Consider the following 16,814-nt stretch of genomic DNA (forward strand, 5'->3'; position numbering starts at 1 on the left):
GTTAATGATCATTACCTTCTTAATTATCAGACCGATCGGAGACTACTTGTGAAATACGCCATTCCATTCCAGTTGAAACAAAATCCAAAACCGAAGACACTCGAAATTAATCAGTAATCAGTAAGGAATGTCGCACTTCACCTGCCTGAACTGCGATGCCCGCTTCGCCAGCGCGGATGTGCAGCGGGATCACTACAAGACCGACTGGCACCGCTACAACCTGAAGCGCAGGGTGGCCCAGCTGCCTCCGGTTACGGCCGAGGAGTTCCAGCAGCGCGTGCTGAGCGCCCGCAGCGCCACAGACGCGGCCCTCGAGGAGCAGAACCTGAGTGTCTACTGCCACGCCTGCAGGCGTCAGTTCGGTAGCCAGAAGGCCCACGACAATCACCTGAACAGCCGGAAGCACAAGGAGCTGCTGGCCCGCTACGAGCGGGATCAGATGGCCGCCAGTGGCGGCAGCGCCAGCACCACGACCTCCGTCTGCACGCGCAGCGTTGTGGAGCCACGCCCCCATCCCGCCCTGGTCGCCGCAGCCGCTGGCAAGGGTCGACTGGCTTTCGCAGAGCGAGTGGCCAAGGCGGATGCGGATGACGACGAGGAGATGGAAGACGTTGACGACGACGAATTTGAGGATATCGAGGAGGAGGAGGTAGGGGCACTACATCCCTCTTACAGGGAGCTTCATTTGGGTTTTAGCTTGACAGTGATTACAGGCTATCCTTTTCCAAGTTATAACTTCACCAGAACTTTAAATATCACTAAATTATTAAATGGAATTTCCTCTTACAGATCGACTCCGATGAGTGGGACAAGATACCCGAGAATCCGCTGACAGAGCGCGACTGCCTGTTCTGCACACACGCCAGCGAGGATCTGGTCGAGAACCTCAAGCACATGTCCGTGGCTCACTCGTTCTTCATCCCCGACACCGAGTACTGCACCGACCTCGAGGGCCTGCTCTATTACCTGGGCGAGAAGGTGGCCAACTACTTCATCTGCCTGTTCTGCAATGATCGCGGCAAGACCTTCTACTCCTTGGACGCGGTGCGCAAGCACATGGTCGACAAGGGCCACTGCCAGATGCTGCACGAGGGCGTGGCCCTGGCCGAATACGCGGAGTACTACGACTACAGCAGCAGTTACCCGGACAATGTGAGTGATCCGCTGACACTATGTACTCCCGAAGATTACTCATCCTTTAACATTTCCCTCTTGACCCACACAGAAAGAAGGCATGGATATTGACGACGAGGTGGTACCGGAACTGCTCGACGGCGATGAGTACCAGTTGGTGCTGCCCTCCGGGGCAGTCATTGGCCATCGGTCCCTGCTCCGCTACTACCGGCAGCACCTCCGGCCGGAACGCGCCGTGGTTATCCAGAAGTCCGACCGCAAGCTGCACCGCGTACTCAGCGAATACCGGGCTCTGGGATGGACGCATACCCAGCAGCTGTCCGCCGCTCGCAAGGCTCGGGACATCCATCTGATGAAGCGCGTGCAGTCCAAGTGGCAGATGAAGCTGGGCTGCAAGGCCAACAAGCTGCAGAAGCACTATCGTGCCCAAGTTCTGATGTAGACATCTATTGCCCCCGTGTACAATAAAAACAATTTAAGTTTTGCTTAAATTAAGCATATTTGTTTGCTTTCTATATTACTAGCGATTTCTCGTCAAATAAAATTACATAATTTAAATTAACAATTAAATAAAGTTTAATTTTGATTTGTTTATATAAAGTAAAGTTATGTCGTTACGGTTACAGCATACAATTAAACATTATAATTAGGCCAAAAAAAAAAATAGGATCTAGCATGTAAAAAAAATAAACTCTGCAAAATCCTTCAAGTCGCCCACCCGGCATTCCCGCCTCAATCAATGGGGGCGTGGCCGGTGATGTGGGCGCGGCGGTGAGAGCGCGAAGTGACTATTCAGTAAAAACCGCAGGTGAGTGAGTTTTCTGTGTGTTTCGTGGGTGCTTGAGGGTCAATTTCAGCTAGTTAATGTTAATGTATTTATAGTTTCGGTATGCTTCTGTGGTTCAAATCGGGTGCCTTCTCTCTAAGGCAAAGCCCCCAAGGCCCGATTTTCTGTCCTTATGGTAGGTCGAAAGTGGGTTTTGAACTGCACAAACTTCACAGTTTGAAACCTACTTTAAGCCTACCACAGAATGGAAAAGAAGGGGCCCAAGTGTGCTAGCTTTTGCTAACGAAATGGTTTTATAAGTAGCTAGTCTTCTTTAATTTCTCCCCTGAAAAAATCCGTTTTAAAGGTGTTTAAAATTTTCTTAGTCCATCTAAATGTGATTTTCAAACTTAATGTCAAGTTAAATTTCGCTTAAATCAATTTTTTCAAAATAAACTATATTTTCAATCGTTTTGAACTCCTATACGTATGATAATAAAAAACATATTCTTTACAACCGTATACATGTGTAATAATTACAATTTCATAAGAACTCTGAACCAAAATTACGAAAGTAGATTTGTTTTTAAATTCGGTAAAACAAATAGTACAAAAACCAAACATTTTTAACACATTGGAATACATTTGGGGCAGCGGTTGGCATTGTCCCATTAATCAGGCTTGGGGAACAGCCTTGCTTGATATCTGCCGCAACACGTACAGTGAACAACACCCACATGGACGAACTGCTTAGTGCAAATTGCACACAAAAATGATTTTAAGAGAAGGCTGGCATAGTGAAGCACTATTAGTGATCAACATATTTTAAACATTCAAACAATCATAACAATTTAATGGATGCGCGTAAGACAAATCTGTTCATAAATAAATAAGAAAAAAAAAGAAACTTCTACATATGATGTACCTGGCATTACCCCTGAAATAAAACTCCCGATTTGAAACCACATAGAGCACTGCTGCGCTGGTGATTCTGTGGTTCCTGGTTTGGGCGGTGGTGGTGGCGGTGCAATAAATAGCAGCAGAGAGCGGCAAAGGGTGTGAAAATAAAAGTATATTAAGCGGGCAACTAACGTTCGGTCGCTTTTCCAGTTTACGCTAATGTATAACTACAGGATTCTGTTGAACACAAACGCCAACCATGGGCGACGACGAGGAGGCATCGCTGCTGCTGGCTCCGGTGGCCGAGTTGCTGCCACCGCCGGCATTTTGAGAGATGCCCACCTGGGAGGCGGGTCCGCTGATGTGCCGTCTTTGTCCAACGACGCCGACTCCCACACCCACTCCTCCAGATCCTCCTCCTCCACCGGATGCCGAGGAGGATGACGACGACGAAGAGGGCGGCAGTTGCAGGGGCATTGACATGGGCAGTGGCAGCGGCAGCGGCAGTGGCGGCAATGGCAGCGGCAGCTCGCTCAGTGAGGCGGGCGCCGTTCCATAGAGCGTTCCGGCGGGCTGAGATGGAAAGAGAAAGGCGGCAGCCGATGGCGGCACCTGATTCGGTCCGGGATTTCCACCGCCCTGACCGCCACCCGCCGCCGAGGCGCTGATCACACTCGAATCGGTCATCATGAGGTGAGAGGCCGCAGCAGCAGCAGCCGCCGCAGCCGCAGCCACCGACGAGGATGACATGTTGCCGTAGTAGGGCCCCGAGATGGGCGCATAGCTGTTTGGCTGCAGCTGCAAGATCGCCGGCACCCGCATCCTTCCCCCATGGCCGTTCGGCGGCGGTGGCGGCATCTGGGGCATCTGTGGCGGATCACATTCCATGGCGTGCGGATAGCTGATGCTGTTGTGGTTGCTGCTGCTGCTGTTGTGGTGACCCACCGCGCCCACCATGTTGCCGCCGTAGAGGCGGTTGTGAAGCGTACTTTTGCTGCTGCTGCCGGGACTGATGTGATTCAGGCTGCCCAGGCTGTTGCTGCTGTGATGGCTGTTGGCCAGCGATGGCGGCGGATGGGCGGTGGGCTGCAGGCTCAGAGCGGAGAAGTTGTTCATCGCCGCCGAATGCATTAGCAGGCCTGTAAGATCAACAAGGATTCAGTTTTGGATGCATTTTATATTCTTAAATTGTCTTTTTTTATAGAAAACCCATAGCCATCCTTGGAAAGTGCCAAGCTTATTTGCCTTGTTACTCAGAAATTCAGTTGGTTTGAAAATCTGTACAACCAAATATTTGGTGTACATTTGAAAATCGTAAAAAAATGTACATAAAATATGTATTAAAGTAATTGTATTAAGAAAATACATACATATACATGTTTTTTAAAAATTTATATAGCGTTATTAAAAGCAAACAGGCTCATCAAATTTTCCAAGGATTATAAATAAACACCAACAATTCCGTCCCCGACATACATTAAAGTTTCCTTAACCCATGCTTTTTGTTGATTATATCATAAGTTTTTATTGAAGATTTTTTTTTCACTTTTTTTGTAAGTTTTGTCTTTTGCTTTAGTTTTTTTTATGAATTCCTTTTTCTGGTTTGGTTTTGGTAAAGTTTCCATTTCGGTTTCATTAATCGTTAATAAATTATCTCGTACTTATTCAACTTAAACCATCAGCTGTTGTATGTTTATATTATATAAATGCCACATATGTTGCATGTCCATATGTGTGTCGGTTTGTCGGTTGTGTATGTGTGAGTGCTTTTCGTGTTTTTTTTTTTAATTTGGTTTAAATTTGAATTTTCATATTTTTGCAATACTGTTTTGTAAAAAAAAATGCATTATGGTTCCCCGACTTTTCCCACCTCGTTTTTGCTTTCTTTACCGCTTTCATTCCAAAATGCAACTCTGCTTAAATAACAATTGGTTATCGTTATCATTGCAGTTATCGTCATTATTGAATATTTTCGCCATCCTATGTGTTTGTGGTGTACGAGTGTGCATGTATGGTTTGGTGACTTTTAATCTTATTCGACCTATAACACTCGCTTTTCGGGCTTTAGTATTTTACACAAGTTTCGTTAAGTGTCTCTCCGGTTGCTGTTAAATTCATGGATCAAGGATCATTTTCTTTTGGGGCTAACCTCTAATTTTAATAAATATTTACTTTATATGTATTTCGTATCCGTTTGTCTGTCTGCGTTTTGGTTTGTGTCTAATAAAATTAATTGAGTTTTCCGCATAATTACTTGTAAGTGTTTATATATAGATGTATGTTAATTTATTAAATGCTAAAGTTCTTCTCTTTAGTACGTACTGATTTAATTTGTTATGCTTGCTATACGATTTCATTAGTTTTCTTATTTACTTTTTGTGGTTTACTAAACGCATTCATTTCTTTACCAATTTTTTGTTTTTTCTGCTATTTTTACATGCCTACGACTTTATACTTTTTACAAACTATGATTTGTGTTTGGTTTTTACTCGTATTTCGCATATTTGTCGCACTATCGATACTTATCGCATTTTGTTTATCGGTTATCGCTTATCAATCATTCCAATTAAAACTGTTATGTATATATTTATATATTTACCGCTGCTTTATTTCTGAGAGTGTGTTTGTATTACCTTTGTTATTTAACATTTCTGCCTGTTTTCTTTTTTATTTTTAACAAGGCCCGAACTTTTTGAAGATATAGGCATGGCTAAGATTTTAGAAAGTTAAATATTCTTAGCGGTTTTGTATCACAAAAGAAAGCGGCTATCGCTTGCTTCCTCGCTCTCCTTCTTCTCCGAGGTTTCGTTACACGAAATCCCTGTAAATTCCCAAAAGATTGAGAAAGAGAGCGGGAAAGCTCGGTTCAGTTAACCCTTAATGCCAATAAAGTGTTTTACCACTACCATAGAAGTGATCGTAAAAGCAAACATAATGCATTATTAATGGGGGCTAAATACTATTTATATAGGTACTAAAAATGAATTTTTGACAGTGAACAATTCGGCATTAATTTTAAGTTTTAAGAAAAGGTTTTGCAACCAGATCCCTTTATGACTATTCGTTTCCAAAACTCTTTTAATGTTTAAAATTATAGAAACACATGTTCTTTAAAGAAAATAATTTGAAAATAACCATTATTATTTGCTTTTACCCCACTTTAAGCAAAGGCAAAGGATCCAAATTAAGGGACAAAAAAAGATGTATTTATGTCTATGTTACAAACTGGGGGTTTTCCATTAAGTTCACTTTTAATTACTTGACTCTTGTTTATGTACTTTGGTTTACTAAACGTCTTATTTTCTTCGAGTGAATTTTGTTTCGTTTTTACATGTCTACGATTTTCATTTTGGATTTATACTTTTTACAAACTATGATTTGTGTTTCGTATTTCGCATATTTCACTGAGATCCATTATCGCTTTTTCAAATGTTTAATTTTCGTCTTTAGCACTTAATCTGGTTTTTCAATTGCAAACAGCAGGGTCGTGTATTTCTATTACGGAAACTGTGCGGAATGTGTACAAATATGGTTTTAAGAAAGATCACTTTCTGTTCCTTATAATAATGACTGTAATTATCCAATTAAAAATATGTTCTGTGAAATGTAATCATTGAAATTAACATACATATATCATTGCCTACTTTTTGACACCGTAAGTGGCGAGTTCATATCAGTAACAAATTTCCATGAAACCCTTAACCATTTTAGGTGCATTCCAAATGACAAAAAAATCTATAGTTCGGTTTAAAATATTTGTAGAATACTTACAAAATCAAAAATTAAAAATGTATTCAAATTACTTGAACAAGAATCAGTGCATTCTAATATTTAAAGAAAAGAGAACGATTCTTTCCAGTCACGGAACAATTTATACATTCGTATTCCTACAAGATCCCCTGCTGCTGTCCGCTGATTTCTCTCAGTGTCGTTTTACTCGAATGTACCTGTACTTACTTATGCATATATGTATGTTTATTAAGATGTATGTATATATGTATGGCAGTCATTAAGAAAGTCGTTAAGGATTCCTCTTATTATTACTCTTATGAATTCGCAAACTCTTCGTTCAATTCTATGACACTAAATGCCTAAACTTAAGTTATTAATTCTTAGACATTTTCTGCGTAATTTAAGTTGACAAAAAAACATCAAACACTTAACACACGATTGTATCTTCATCCGAGCGCTTAAAATGCGTGAGCATAATACAAATTACATATTAAATTCTAAAAAAAAAAATTATGATTTATGGAAATCAGTGAAGGCGCCACATTCATTTCTTATAGGAAAAACAAATATCTGTAGTGTTTTCTAGTGGCGTTTGAGACAGAGATAGACAGAGACGGAGAGAGACGGGAAAGAGATAGACAGTGAATGAACGGTGAAATGTTTATTTACAAAACGCCGGATCTGTTAGATAATGGATATTTAGATAGATAACATGACCAGCGGATCACCGGACTGCAAGTGATGCAGCCGCTTCTAATGTTGCTCGTTGCACGTTGCATATTGCGTGTTGCGTGTTGCTGGTTACTGGTTACTGTTGTGGCATCCTTGAAGTTGCCGCTGCAGTTGATGATGTTGCTGCTGCTGCTGCTGTTGCTGCCGCAGATGTGGCTGCTGCTGCTGCTGCTGTTGCCGGTCATCGGCGATCATCTGCTGCCATCGTTTGTATTTGCATTGGTTTTATTTGATTTATATTTTTGGTGGTCGAGTTCAAAAGATCGAGGAGTTCGAATAGAAAAAGAAAGGAATTTATCTTTATATTGTTGGGACCACAATCATTGCTCGTTCTTGCATTGCTACTTTTCACAAACTTTAGTTTCGTACAACTAATTAATTTAGCACTAAGCGCCGAACTAAAGATAAAACGAAACACTTCTTACATTTAAGGGTGACTAGTGCAACTAAATGGTAATTATTAAATATTAGATACAAAATCATAATTGCCTAATACAAACATATAATCAAGTACAAATTTCTTCACATAATAATTCTAATATCTAAATTATAAATGCTTTTTGATTGCACACACACGAAACACACACGAAATTCAACAAATGATGATTGCGATCATGCCTCAAGCATGAGCACAGTCACCACTCGCTGCGAACTACAACACATAACTCGGAGCTTTTACATCAAATCAGCTCACGCAAAATTATAAACATAATCAACAAACACAAAATTCTATGGGACAGCGGCTACAAACTGTGAGCGGTTAATCGTATCGATTTTAAAACCAAGGTTCCAATGTCATCTTTGGACTATGCCAACTTTTAGTGAAGTTATTTAAAACAAAATCAAAATATGTGCCAAAAAAAAATTGAAATTAGTGTTATTTACATATTGTCACATCAAAAATCATTAAATACTTTGATTTGACTTTAAACTTTTCTAGATCCTTTATTTATTATGTGAATTTGACTAAAAGAAGAGGTTCTTTCTTGATTCTAAATAAATATACTGTTCCAAAAATAGACCTCAGATTACATAGAAACCTTTGGATGCCTTAAAACCGAGCCGCTAACCAAGCTTTGGGGATTGGTTCTAGGTGGGGCGTTCAACTACTACTCACCGTGACACTGGGCATCTGAAGCACCGCCAGGACCCGCGAGTGGTGGCAACGGCAGTGGCAGCGGCAGGGGCAAGGGCAGTGGCATCGCCTGCTGTTGCTGCGCTGCGGAGGATCCGCCGCCGACACCCGACCCCGAGCCGGATGATCCGGCGGCCGTGGCCGCTGCTGTCGCCGCCGTCGGTGCCGCTGCACTGGATGAGGAGACCGCACCGCTACTGCTGCTGCTCGTTCCCAGGCCACCACCGCCTCCGCCACTGGATCCTCCTGCTCCGCTGGATCCGGAGCCACCGGCTCCTGCGTTCGCTGTGGCGCCCGCGCCGCTCGTGTTGGTCGCCTCATCGGCCGTGCGCTTGAAGAAATTGTGCTGCAGGGCATAGTAGGGCGTGACCCGTGTCTTGGGGTCAAAGTCGAGCATGCGCAGGATCAGATCCTTGAACTTTAGATAATCCGAGACGGAGTGACCCGGCTCATCGAGACGCCTGCCCCCCGGACCGCCTGTTTCCACGCCAAGGATGTCGTGCAGCTTGCGGGATCCCGGCGGCTTGTACTTCCTCCCGTTCTGATTCTTCTTAAGCACATAGGAGCCATCGGCCACGATCTTATCAAAGAATTTACGGGTCTTGTGCGCCTGGTCGAGTAGATATTTCGGCGGCATGCCCAGCACCTCGACGATCTTGTTCATCTGATCAACCTCGTTGCAACCGGAGAAGAGCGGCTCGCCGGTGTGCATCTCGACTAGGATGCAGCCCAGGGACCACATGTCGATGGCCAGGTCATATTGGATGCCCAGGAGCACCTCCGGCGAGCGGTAAAAGCGCGACTGGATGTAGTGGTAGATCTATGGGGCGGGATTGAATGGTTAATTTGTCTAGTTTCCAGTCAAGCCAACCAACTTACCCGCTGTCCCAGCTGACAGGAGCTGCCAAAGTCAACGATCTTGATCGCCGAACGCTTCGGGTTACACAGCAGGATGTTCTCAGGCTTCAAATCACAGTGAATAATGTTCAGTTCGGGGGTGCTGAGGAAGAGCAGTGCGGTGCACAGCTGCTGGGCGAACTTGCGCGTGAGGTTCAGCGAAACGCCCCGGAAGTTGGTGTTCCGCAGCAAATCGTACAGGTTGTATGAGAGCAGCTCGAACACCAGGCACAGGTGATTGCGCCACATAAAGTGCCGCTTGAGCTTAACTGCAATGGATTATATTATATATTTATATAGTTATATTTTTTTTTTATTATCTTTGGGAAAACGAACCGATGTAGTATTTGTTTTCGGCATCCGCCCGGTTCATCATCTCGAGTAGCTTAACCTCGATCTGTGCCTGGTTTAGGAACGGTTTCTTATTTTTAATTATCTTGATCGCCACGTGGCACTGCTCCTCGTGGTCGTAAGCCTTCACCACCTGGCCAAAACTGCCTTTGCCTGTGCGGGATTAAAGTAATAACTCAATGAGTATATGACGTTTCTTATGATATAATTTTCCCACTCACCGATCAGCGAGTCTATCTCGTAGCGATCCAAAAACTTTTCGCCATTCTTGATTATATAGTCGTGATTATCGTCGTCATAGCCATCGTTATACAGCTTTCGCTCCTTTTTGTTGGACGAGTCGTCTTCTCCTTGCGTCTGCTGGGCACGGCGTTTCTTTTTCGCATAGTAAACCTAAAATTAAGAGATTTCAAAGTTAGTTTTCGACCATTCATTGATTATTTTACAAGGTGTAAACCTATAATTGGCCGTAACGAGCTTTTAGACAAATAGTATGTTTTAGTTTTCAAAACAATCGTAAATACACGTAAATACATACTAGTTTCAAAAATGTTTATCTAATAACTATAAATATATATATTTATTTTTTCTTTACTATAAATATCAAAACGATTCTGGCTTATTATAATTGTAAGACCATTATGTAATTTACTGTAACATAAATATTTTAGCTAATGAAAAAAAAAATAATATAATGCACAAGTGATAATTTTTTTAAATTATTTCTGTCGGGCATCCCCACCTGACTGGAGATAAGAGTAACTACATATGCATGTTAAAAAAAAATCGATCAATGTCGATCGATCATTTTCAAAAATGCATATATGTATGTATGCAGGATACGTTTTCCAACCCTACATATGTATTGAGTAATAAGAAAATATTATATTGCATCAAATTGCAGGTGCTAACATAATTGAATTTTATTGGCCAGCTGAAAGTTATCCCGTTACTTCCACTTCATCAACGACAAATGTAAACATAAAATGGGAAAATGAGAAAATAGCGAAAATGCGATGAGAGACAAGACCGGCAAAAAAAAAAAACGAAAGAGGGCGACGCCGAGCAGGAAAAAATGAGAAAATGCTCTCTCCATTTTATCCGCTCTCTCTCACACTCCAGTCTCTCTCACGCTCCCCTATCTTGTTGGGGAAGGGGGGAAAAGGCTGCAGCTTGGCGAAAAAAGTTGTTGCTAACGCGGCAAGTTGGCGGTGGAGCGAGCGAGATAGCGCCACATAACGAGAGAAAGAGCGAGAGCCCCACTCTCCGGAAAACGAAAACTGTAGCATACAAAACGGCAGCGAAAAGGCATTTGCAATATTACGGCATCTCTAACGGCACAAAATGACAACTGCAAATGTAACTGTAACGTCTGTCAAAAACACTCCAACTGCTCGAGAGCACCTGTCAAACTCAAATACCTGCACCTGCAACCAACCGCATCCGCAACGCCAGCTGTCAAATCAGTTAACTGCAATACTCTTATTTACCAACATCAATATGTTCGGCTTTAAATCGCCAATAGAGCTGTAATATTGCAATTTAAAGAAAACAATAAAGTTTTTGCCACATATTATGGGTTTAGAATTAAATACAATTTTAAAACTTTGTATTCTGAACAGCAGTATGAAAGGTTGAAACTCAAAATGTACAGAAAAAAAACATTTTTAAAGAGCATTTTACATAATACAAAAAGTTTCATGTTCTTTTCCCCCATAGAAGTTGTTTCGTTTCTTGACTTGCCCTTCATATTATATCGATTAAGACAAAAAGTTAGGATTGTGACTTATGTACAATGTACATGTGTTGTATTTCCAGAATATTCAACTTTGTGCTCTCTTCTTGGGGTCTTCCACGGACCCATCTAGAATTCTTCGGGCTGCGTGAAATATTAACATTCTAATGTGACATAGGACAATCACCCCGCTACTCATGGCGTATAATCACCGATTTAGGTCGGCGGCATTTCGTCATAACGTCATTTGACAGTTTCCAAGAGAGCCAAAAGTATTAAGTTATTCGGGGACGCTTGCTTGGAACTTAGGAACTTGGCAGGAGCACCGAGACAGTTGCGTGCCTGGCTTTCATTGCTTATTTGTCCTCTTTATATTTTTGGTTGGCTGTTGTCAACCGAGGCGGCAACGACGTCAATCGAAGTCAACTGCGAATGGGCTAGGGCGGTGTGGGAATTGACCCCCCAAGCGGGTCAAGGACAAACGTATCTTTAGCTCAGCTCAACGCCACAAAAATCCGCTGTCAGCAGATAGTCACACAACAACAAAAAAAAAAGAAAACCACAAGACAAGAAAAAACCCCCACGAAATTCCGATCGTCATAAGAGCGTGAAAAAAAGAAAAGCGGGATGGATGCCAAGGTTCTACGGTAGTTTCGCAGCAAAAAACAATGGTATCTGTTCGATTGCTTACTAATTTACTTAGCACTGTATATATTTACTATCTCCATAAAATATGTTAATACAATTCGTAAAAAATAGCTTAGATTAGTTGAAGAACCCCTTCTGCAATTAATTTGATTATGATGAGATATATCGAATTCTATATTACATATGTCTATACAGGCGCGTTTCCACGGGGGATACGGTGGATAGATACCCCACTCGGTTAAAAAAATATATGTATTTCATTCCAAATTTTGTATTTCTACTCAACAAATTTTTTTTATATCCCCCCACAACAAATTCTGGATCCGCCACTGTGTGTATGTATGATTGATATTAAGCAGTATAATATCAACTTGTACATCAACCCATTAGGTTATTAGTTGCTGATAAAAGGTATTACGCCTAAGGAAAACCCTTTCTATTACATTGAAAATGTCATTTTGATATGCACTTAGATAGCAATTTTGATTCGTCAAAAGAAACGTTAAAACTTAGGATGGATAACTAACTTAATGTGATTCTTTTTTTTGGTGTGGGTTATTAATGTTTTTTGGGATGGTAACACTCACCTCGTTGATGTGCTTGTAGGTTTTTATCAGTTCGACACTCAGCTTGCGCAAAGGTCCCAAGGATGGGTCCCGAAAGTGGGTGGGAATACGGGCCTGCATGGCGCGCACCTCCGACGAAGACGAGGGACTAGAGTGCTGTGAATAAAATGTAAAAATCATTATTGTAAATAATAATTTGTGTTATTGACTTATTAAGGGTGACATCGACCACTGGCCTATTGACCCTAAACGAGATCTAAGTACAATGTGCAGTATAACTTCCTGAAACCCAACATGTCTAGCTTAGAGAATTTTTAAATCAAGCCAGTTTTATTAGAGTTCTATGTATTGAAGCCTTTTTAAATTGAATGCTTAAAGTATAGCAAGCAATCTCCTTTTTAGACCATCCAAAGTTGTTAAGAATTCTTCATTTTTAAATTTCAATGGCTAAGGTGTCATGTAAAGCACATTCTTTGAACAATCGAAAAAGGTCACTATCGGTATTGATGTAACTACGGTTGTTGCCAAAATGACACTACTTAGGGTCAAATAAGATTTTTCATATAACGAAGTATACTTAAGAATCCTTTTTAGGATCAAATTGATCAACCACACTTATTAAATTGACACTCAATGATTTTTTTGGGTGCATACATATGAGGCGTTTAAATTGCCTTGCTTGCTTAAGGTAAAACCAGTTGTTAAGAAACCTTTCTTTTACGAGTTCTTCAAAAGAAACCATTAACCTTTCTAATTGCAACTTATAACTTAACTGGAGCATGGGAAAACATTCATTCACCATTTACATTTCTTTAATGTTTCTTAAACCTTTTACTTTTCATAATTGTTAGTAATATTTTTAGTTTGCAAAAACTTTACTTCCTCAACCCTATTTTGAATGTTCTTTAAAATGATATTGTTTTCGGACATAGTTGGTGTATGATATAGTACTCACATGGTGCATAACATCCCGGTGTGTGGCAGGCAGGTCCTCTTCGACGACGAAGCGTCCATAGAGGGGGGCGTGGCGCTGTCTTCCGCCCCCGCTTCCGCTGCCTTGAGCTGCGTCGACGGCGACGCTGCCCCCGCCGGACCCATAGGCGGATACTAGAGTGAAAGAGAGAAGAGAGAGATATTATCAGATATTGGCGGAAATAATATATGAACTTGGGTAGATGATATGTGGTTTCTGTATTTGTTTGGTAGTGTTTCTTTTTGTGCTGGTTCATTGACCGGATCGCTCGGACACCGCTCTTCTGCAAAAATGCACCTGTTTCTCGCACACCTGACTACGTCAGTGCCGAGAGTTGCCAAAACGATGATAAACAGAAAGGGAAGAGAGGAGAACAAATACACGGAGGGAAAAACCATGACAATTTCCATTAATATGATTTGTAAAAGAATCATTCAATCTTTAACTTCTTTTATAGCTTAAAGATACCTAAGCTCTGGTACTAAGAAAATCTTTAAGACAGCAAAATTAGGATACACAGAACGGAAAATCCAATACATGTAAGTAACTCAATCTGTAAATCAATCTTTATAACATTTATTCAATTTATTTTCAAGACAATTTCAACTGGAAATAAACTCTTTTCCCTGTGCAGATGGGATAGTCAGATGAAGAGTCACCGTTGAAGAAAGAAGCTCTACCTTAATTTTAGAACCAGACGGAACTGAAATTATTACACAATATGCAGGCGCAGATACATAATTCTGCCGTTTCTTGGTTCTATTTCCCATGCTTCTATGACCATTTCACTTGCTCACTTTTTTGTTTTGCTTTTTCTTAACTTGTGCAACGAAAATAGCACCAACGATATAAACAAGACACCACGAAAATAAAACGGCGAAGGGGTTGAGGGGTTTTAAGGGGTCTTAAGGGGTCTGTGTTTAATGTTAAACCCAAGCTAAAAGATATTCTATTACATCAACATTTCCGAAAAACAGGTGATGACAGAAACTCGATAAGAAAAAATCGTTTTGAGAATTAAGATTGATTGATCAAGGTTACAAAAAAAAAAAAACTTGTTTAGGTATCAGTTAGAAAACGTATCATTTCATTGTTCATTCAATCGTGAAAGTGATTCCATTAAAGAGGAAATAGTGGCAAACAAAATATGGATGATATTCAAGATAATCAGTTGCTGTTGTTTATGATATTGGGTTCATATTCACATTACCTGGTGAATAATTTAACTATTACAACATAACAATAATACAATTTTAGTTAAACTCGTCGGTTTTTTATATATACCGAATCATTTAACTTGATAAAATGTTTACTCTTGGAAAAAAAGTTTTTTACAGAACCTATCTAAACAATTGGCCTGGTGGAAAATTATGATCAAAACGTGACACTTAAGGAAGATTTACAACCACCATCCTACGGTTTATATCATTAGTGATGTTGGGTCCTAAACCCTATTGGTATAGATCCCTTTTTTGTGACTTACTAGCATCGACCTGATCCGCATTCACATCCACAGTGCTCCAAGCACTTTTGGGCTGGAATTTTGAGATGATTTGATGGCCATCGCCAGCACCAGCGCCATCGCCATCGCCGTCCACCTCCTGATTGCCATTTGTTGGCCAATTTCTGACACGATGCTGGCAGTCAATTTGCGCCGAATAATTGATGTAATGAGGCGGATGATGGTGATTGTGATGGCTACTGCCATTGCCGTTGTTCAAGCTGTTGGTGGTGGTGCCACTGAAGCCACTGCGACCAGGTGGCACTGATATGGGATCCATGAAAAATGGTTTCCAATCCTCGGTGGCCTTGTCTTTCGCATGGCCACCGTTTGTCGGCTGCCAAGGAACGGGAGCCGGCGACATATTATGCGACTTTTTCACTCGCACTTCCTCTTTACTTGTTTTGTAATATATAGGTGATTTATTAATTTATTTAAGATCCAGATGAGTTAGCACTTTAGAAGCGTGCGACCTGCGTCGAGTGAAAATTCAGCGCAAACTGACAGGGGTTTTTTATTTCCCTGTCACCAACCAATGTTGCCACCTCTCGTCGTTTTTGTCGTCTGTTTTATTTATACGGAACCGTGTTTTCTGGCACTGCTCTTTTAGTTTATTTTTTGTGTGTTTTTGCAATTTTTTTTCTGCAATTCGGCGGTTGCAACGATGATCACGCTCTCGGGGTGATAATGATAATGAAGATGCAGGGGGTTGCCCGGCGAGGTCTTTCATCGGAATGTGTTCTGTTTGCACTAGGCACATTCAGTGTTGTACAATCTAGAGTGAAATTTTACAACATCCAAAAATTCCGATTATAATCGTATATTGTCACGGCAAACAAATCATCTTTAATCGCAATTGGTTCCGTTCACACTGGGCATTTTCAGTGTTGTACAATCCTGAGTAGAATTGCACAAAATTATTCAATAATTTCAATATTAATCGCACGTTCAGAGTTGTACAATCTTGAGAGAAATTTTACAACATTATGCAACAATTCCGGTAATAATCGTATATTGTCACCGCAAACAAAATTCATTTGGCATCGGTATTTGATCTGTTCACACTAGACATTTTCAGTGTTGTACGATCCTGAGTTAAATTGTACAACATTATCCTATCATTTCGATGTTAATCGTATATTGTCAGGGTAAGCACAATTTATCCGGCCTCGGAATTTGTTCTGTTTACACTATGCATTTTAGTGTTGTACAATATTGAGTGAAATTGTACAACAATTCCGATAATAAGTAAAGGAAGGGGCAAAAGGTACAATTGTTTAGAAGTTAAAAGTACGGTTAAAATCATTCTACAACCTTAACATTGAGTGACTAATGGAAAATTCGTGGAAATTATTTGTTATCTTAGGTGTTTCCTATATCATTGCTGATCAAAAGCGCACCACTGCCTGGCCTTTTGTTTTTTATTGAAACTGTTTTTTTTTTTGAGTGAAAGGGGGAGTTCCGCTTTTCGTAGATAATGGAATTTCAATAATGACATGTAGCGGAGTGAAGTAGAACAGAGTGGGGGAAATGCGGGGACAGTGGGTGGTTGTAGGTGGGAAAGTGTTCGCACTTGTCTCGTGCACGTCGAGATACAGATACAGATATATTCATTTCTTTGTTTCGGCTTTTGCGTCTTCGACAAGTCAAGGAAATCAAAACAAAGCAAACGAAATGTGAAATTAAAATAAAATGTAATTAACCCCAGGCAAAAAGTGTGCGCATAATGCAGTGCGTTACAAAA

At 41.0% G+C, this 16,814-nt stretch overlaps 2 protein-coding genes across 6 annotated transcripts in view; one reads left to right on the forward strand and one right to left on the reverse strand.

Annotated features, from left to right (window-relative positions):
• LOC108016791 (cytoplasmic 60S subunit biogenesis factor ZNF622) lies at window positions 1-1,708 on the forward strand. Its single transcript, XM_017083558.4, has 3 exons — window positions 1-649; window positions 790-1,152; window positions 1,226-1,708. The coding sequence occupies exons 1-3, from the start codon at window positions 128-130 to the stop codon at window positions 1,574-1,576; spliced, it is 1,236 nt and encodes a 411-aa protein (XP_016939047.2). The 5' UTR covers window positions 1-127; the 3' UTR covers window positions 1,577-1,708.
• mnb (minibrain) overlaps window positions 1,687-16,814 on the reverse strand; it is a 27,218-nt gene continuing 12,090 nt past the window's right edge. For 2 of the 5 annotated variants that reach the window (XM_070997363.1, XM_036820684.3), the window contains 7 exons: window positions 13,552-13,703; window positions 12,618-12,752; window positions 9,869-10,040; window positions 9,633-9,800; window positions 9,279-9,565; window positions 8,382-9,219; window positions 1,687-3,939 (listed from right to left, as the gene is read on the reverse strand). In XM_070997363.1, the coding sequence (XP_070853464.1) occupies window positions 3,017-3,939; window positions 8,382-9,219; window positions 9,279-9,565; window positions 9,633-9,800; window positions 9,869-10,040; window positions 12,618-12,752; window positions 13,552-13,703 (2,675 nt within the window). In that variant the 3' untranslated portion in view covers window positions 1,687-3,016. Of the gene's footprint in view, window positions 3,940-4,567; window positions 7,463-8,381; window positions 9,220-9,278; window positions 9,566-9,632; window positions 9,801-9,868; window positions 10,041-12,617; window positions 12,753-13,551; window positions 13,704-15,052; window positions 15,479-16,814 lie in introns of those variants that run through there. The other 3 variants (XM_065867497.2, XM_065867498.2, XM_065867499.2) reach the window with 3 other exon arrangements.

The sequence above is a fragment of the Drosophila suzukii genome, chromosome X (genome assembly GCF_043229965.1).
Source record: "Drosophila suzukii chromosome X, CBGP_Dsuzu_IsoJpt1.0, whole genome shotgun sequence".
In the NCBI taxonomy this organism is placed as follows: Eukaryota; Metazoa; Arthropoda; class Insecta; order Diptera; family Drosophilidae; genus Drosophila; species Drosophila suzukii.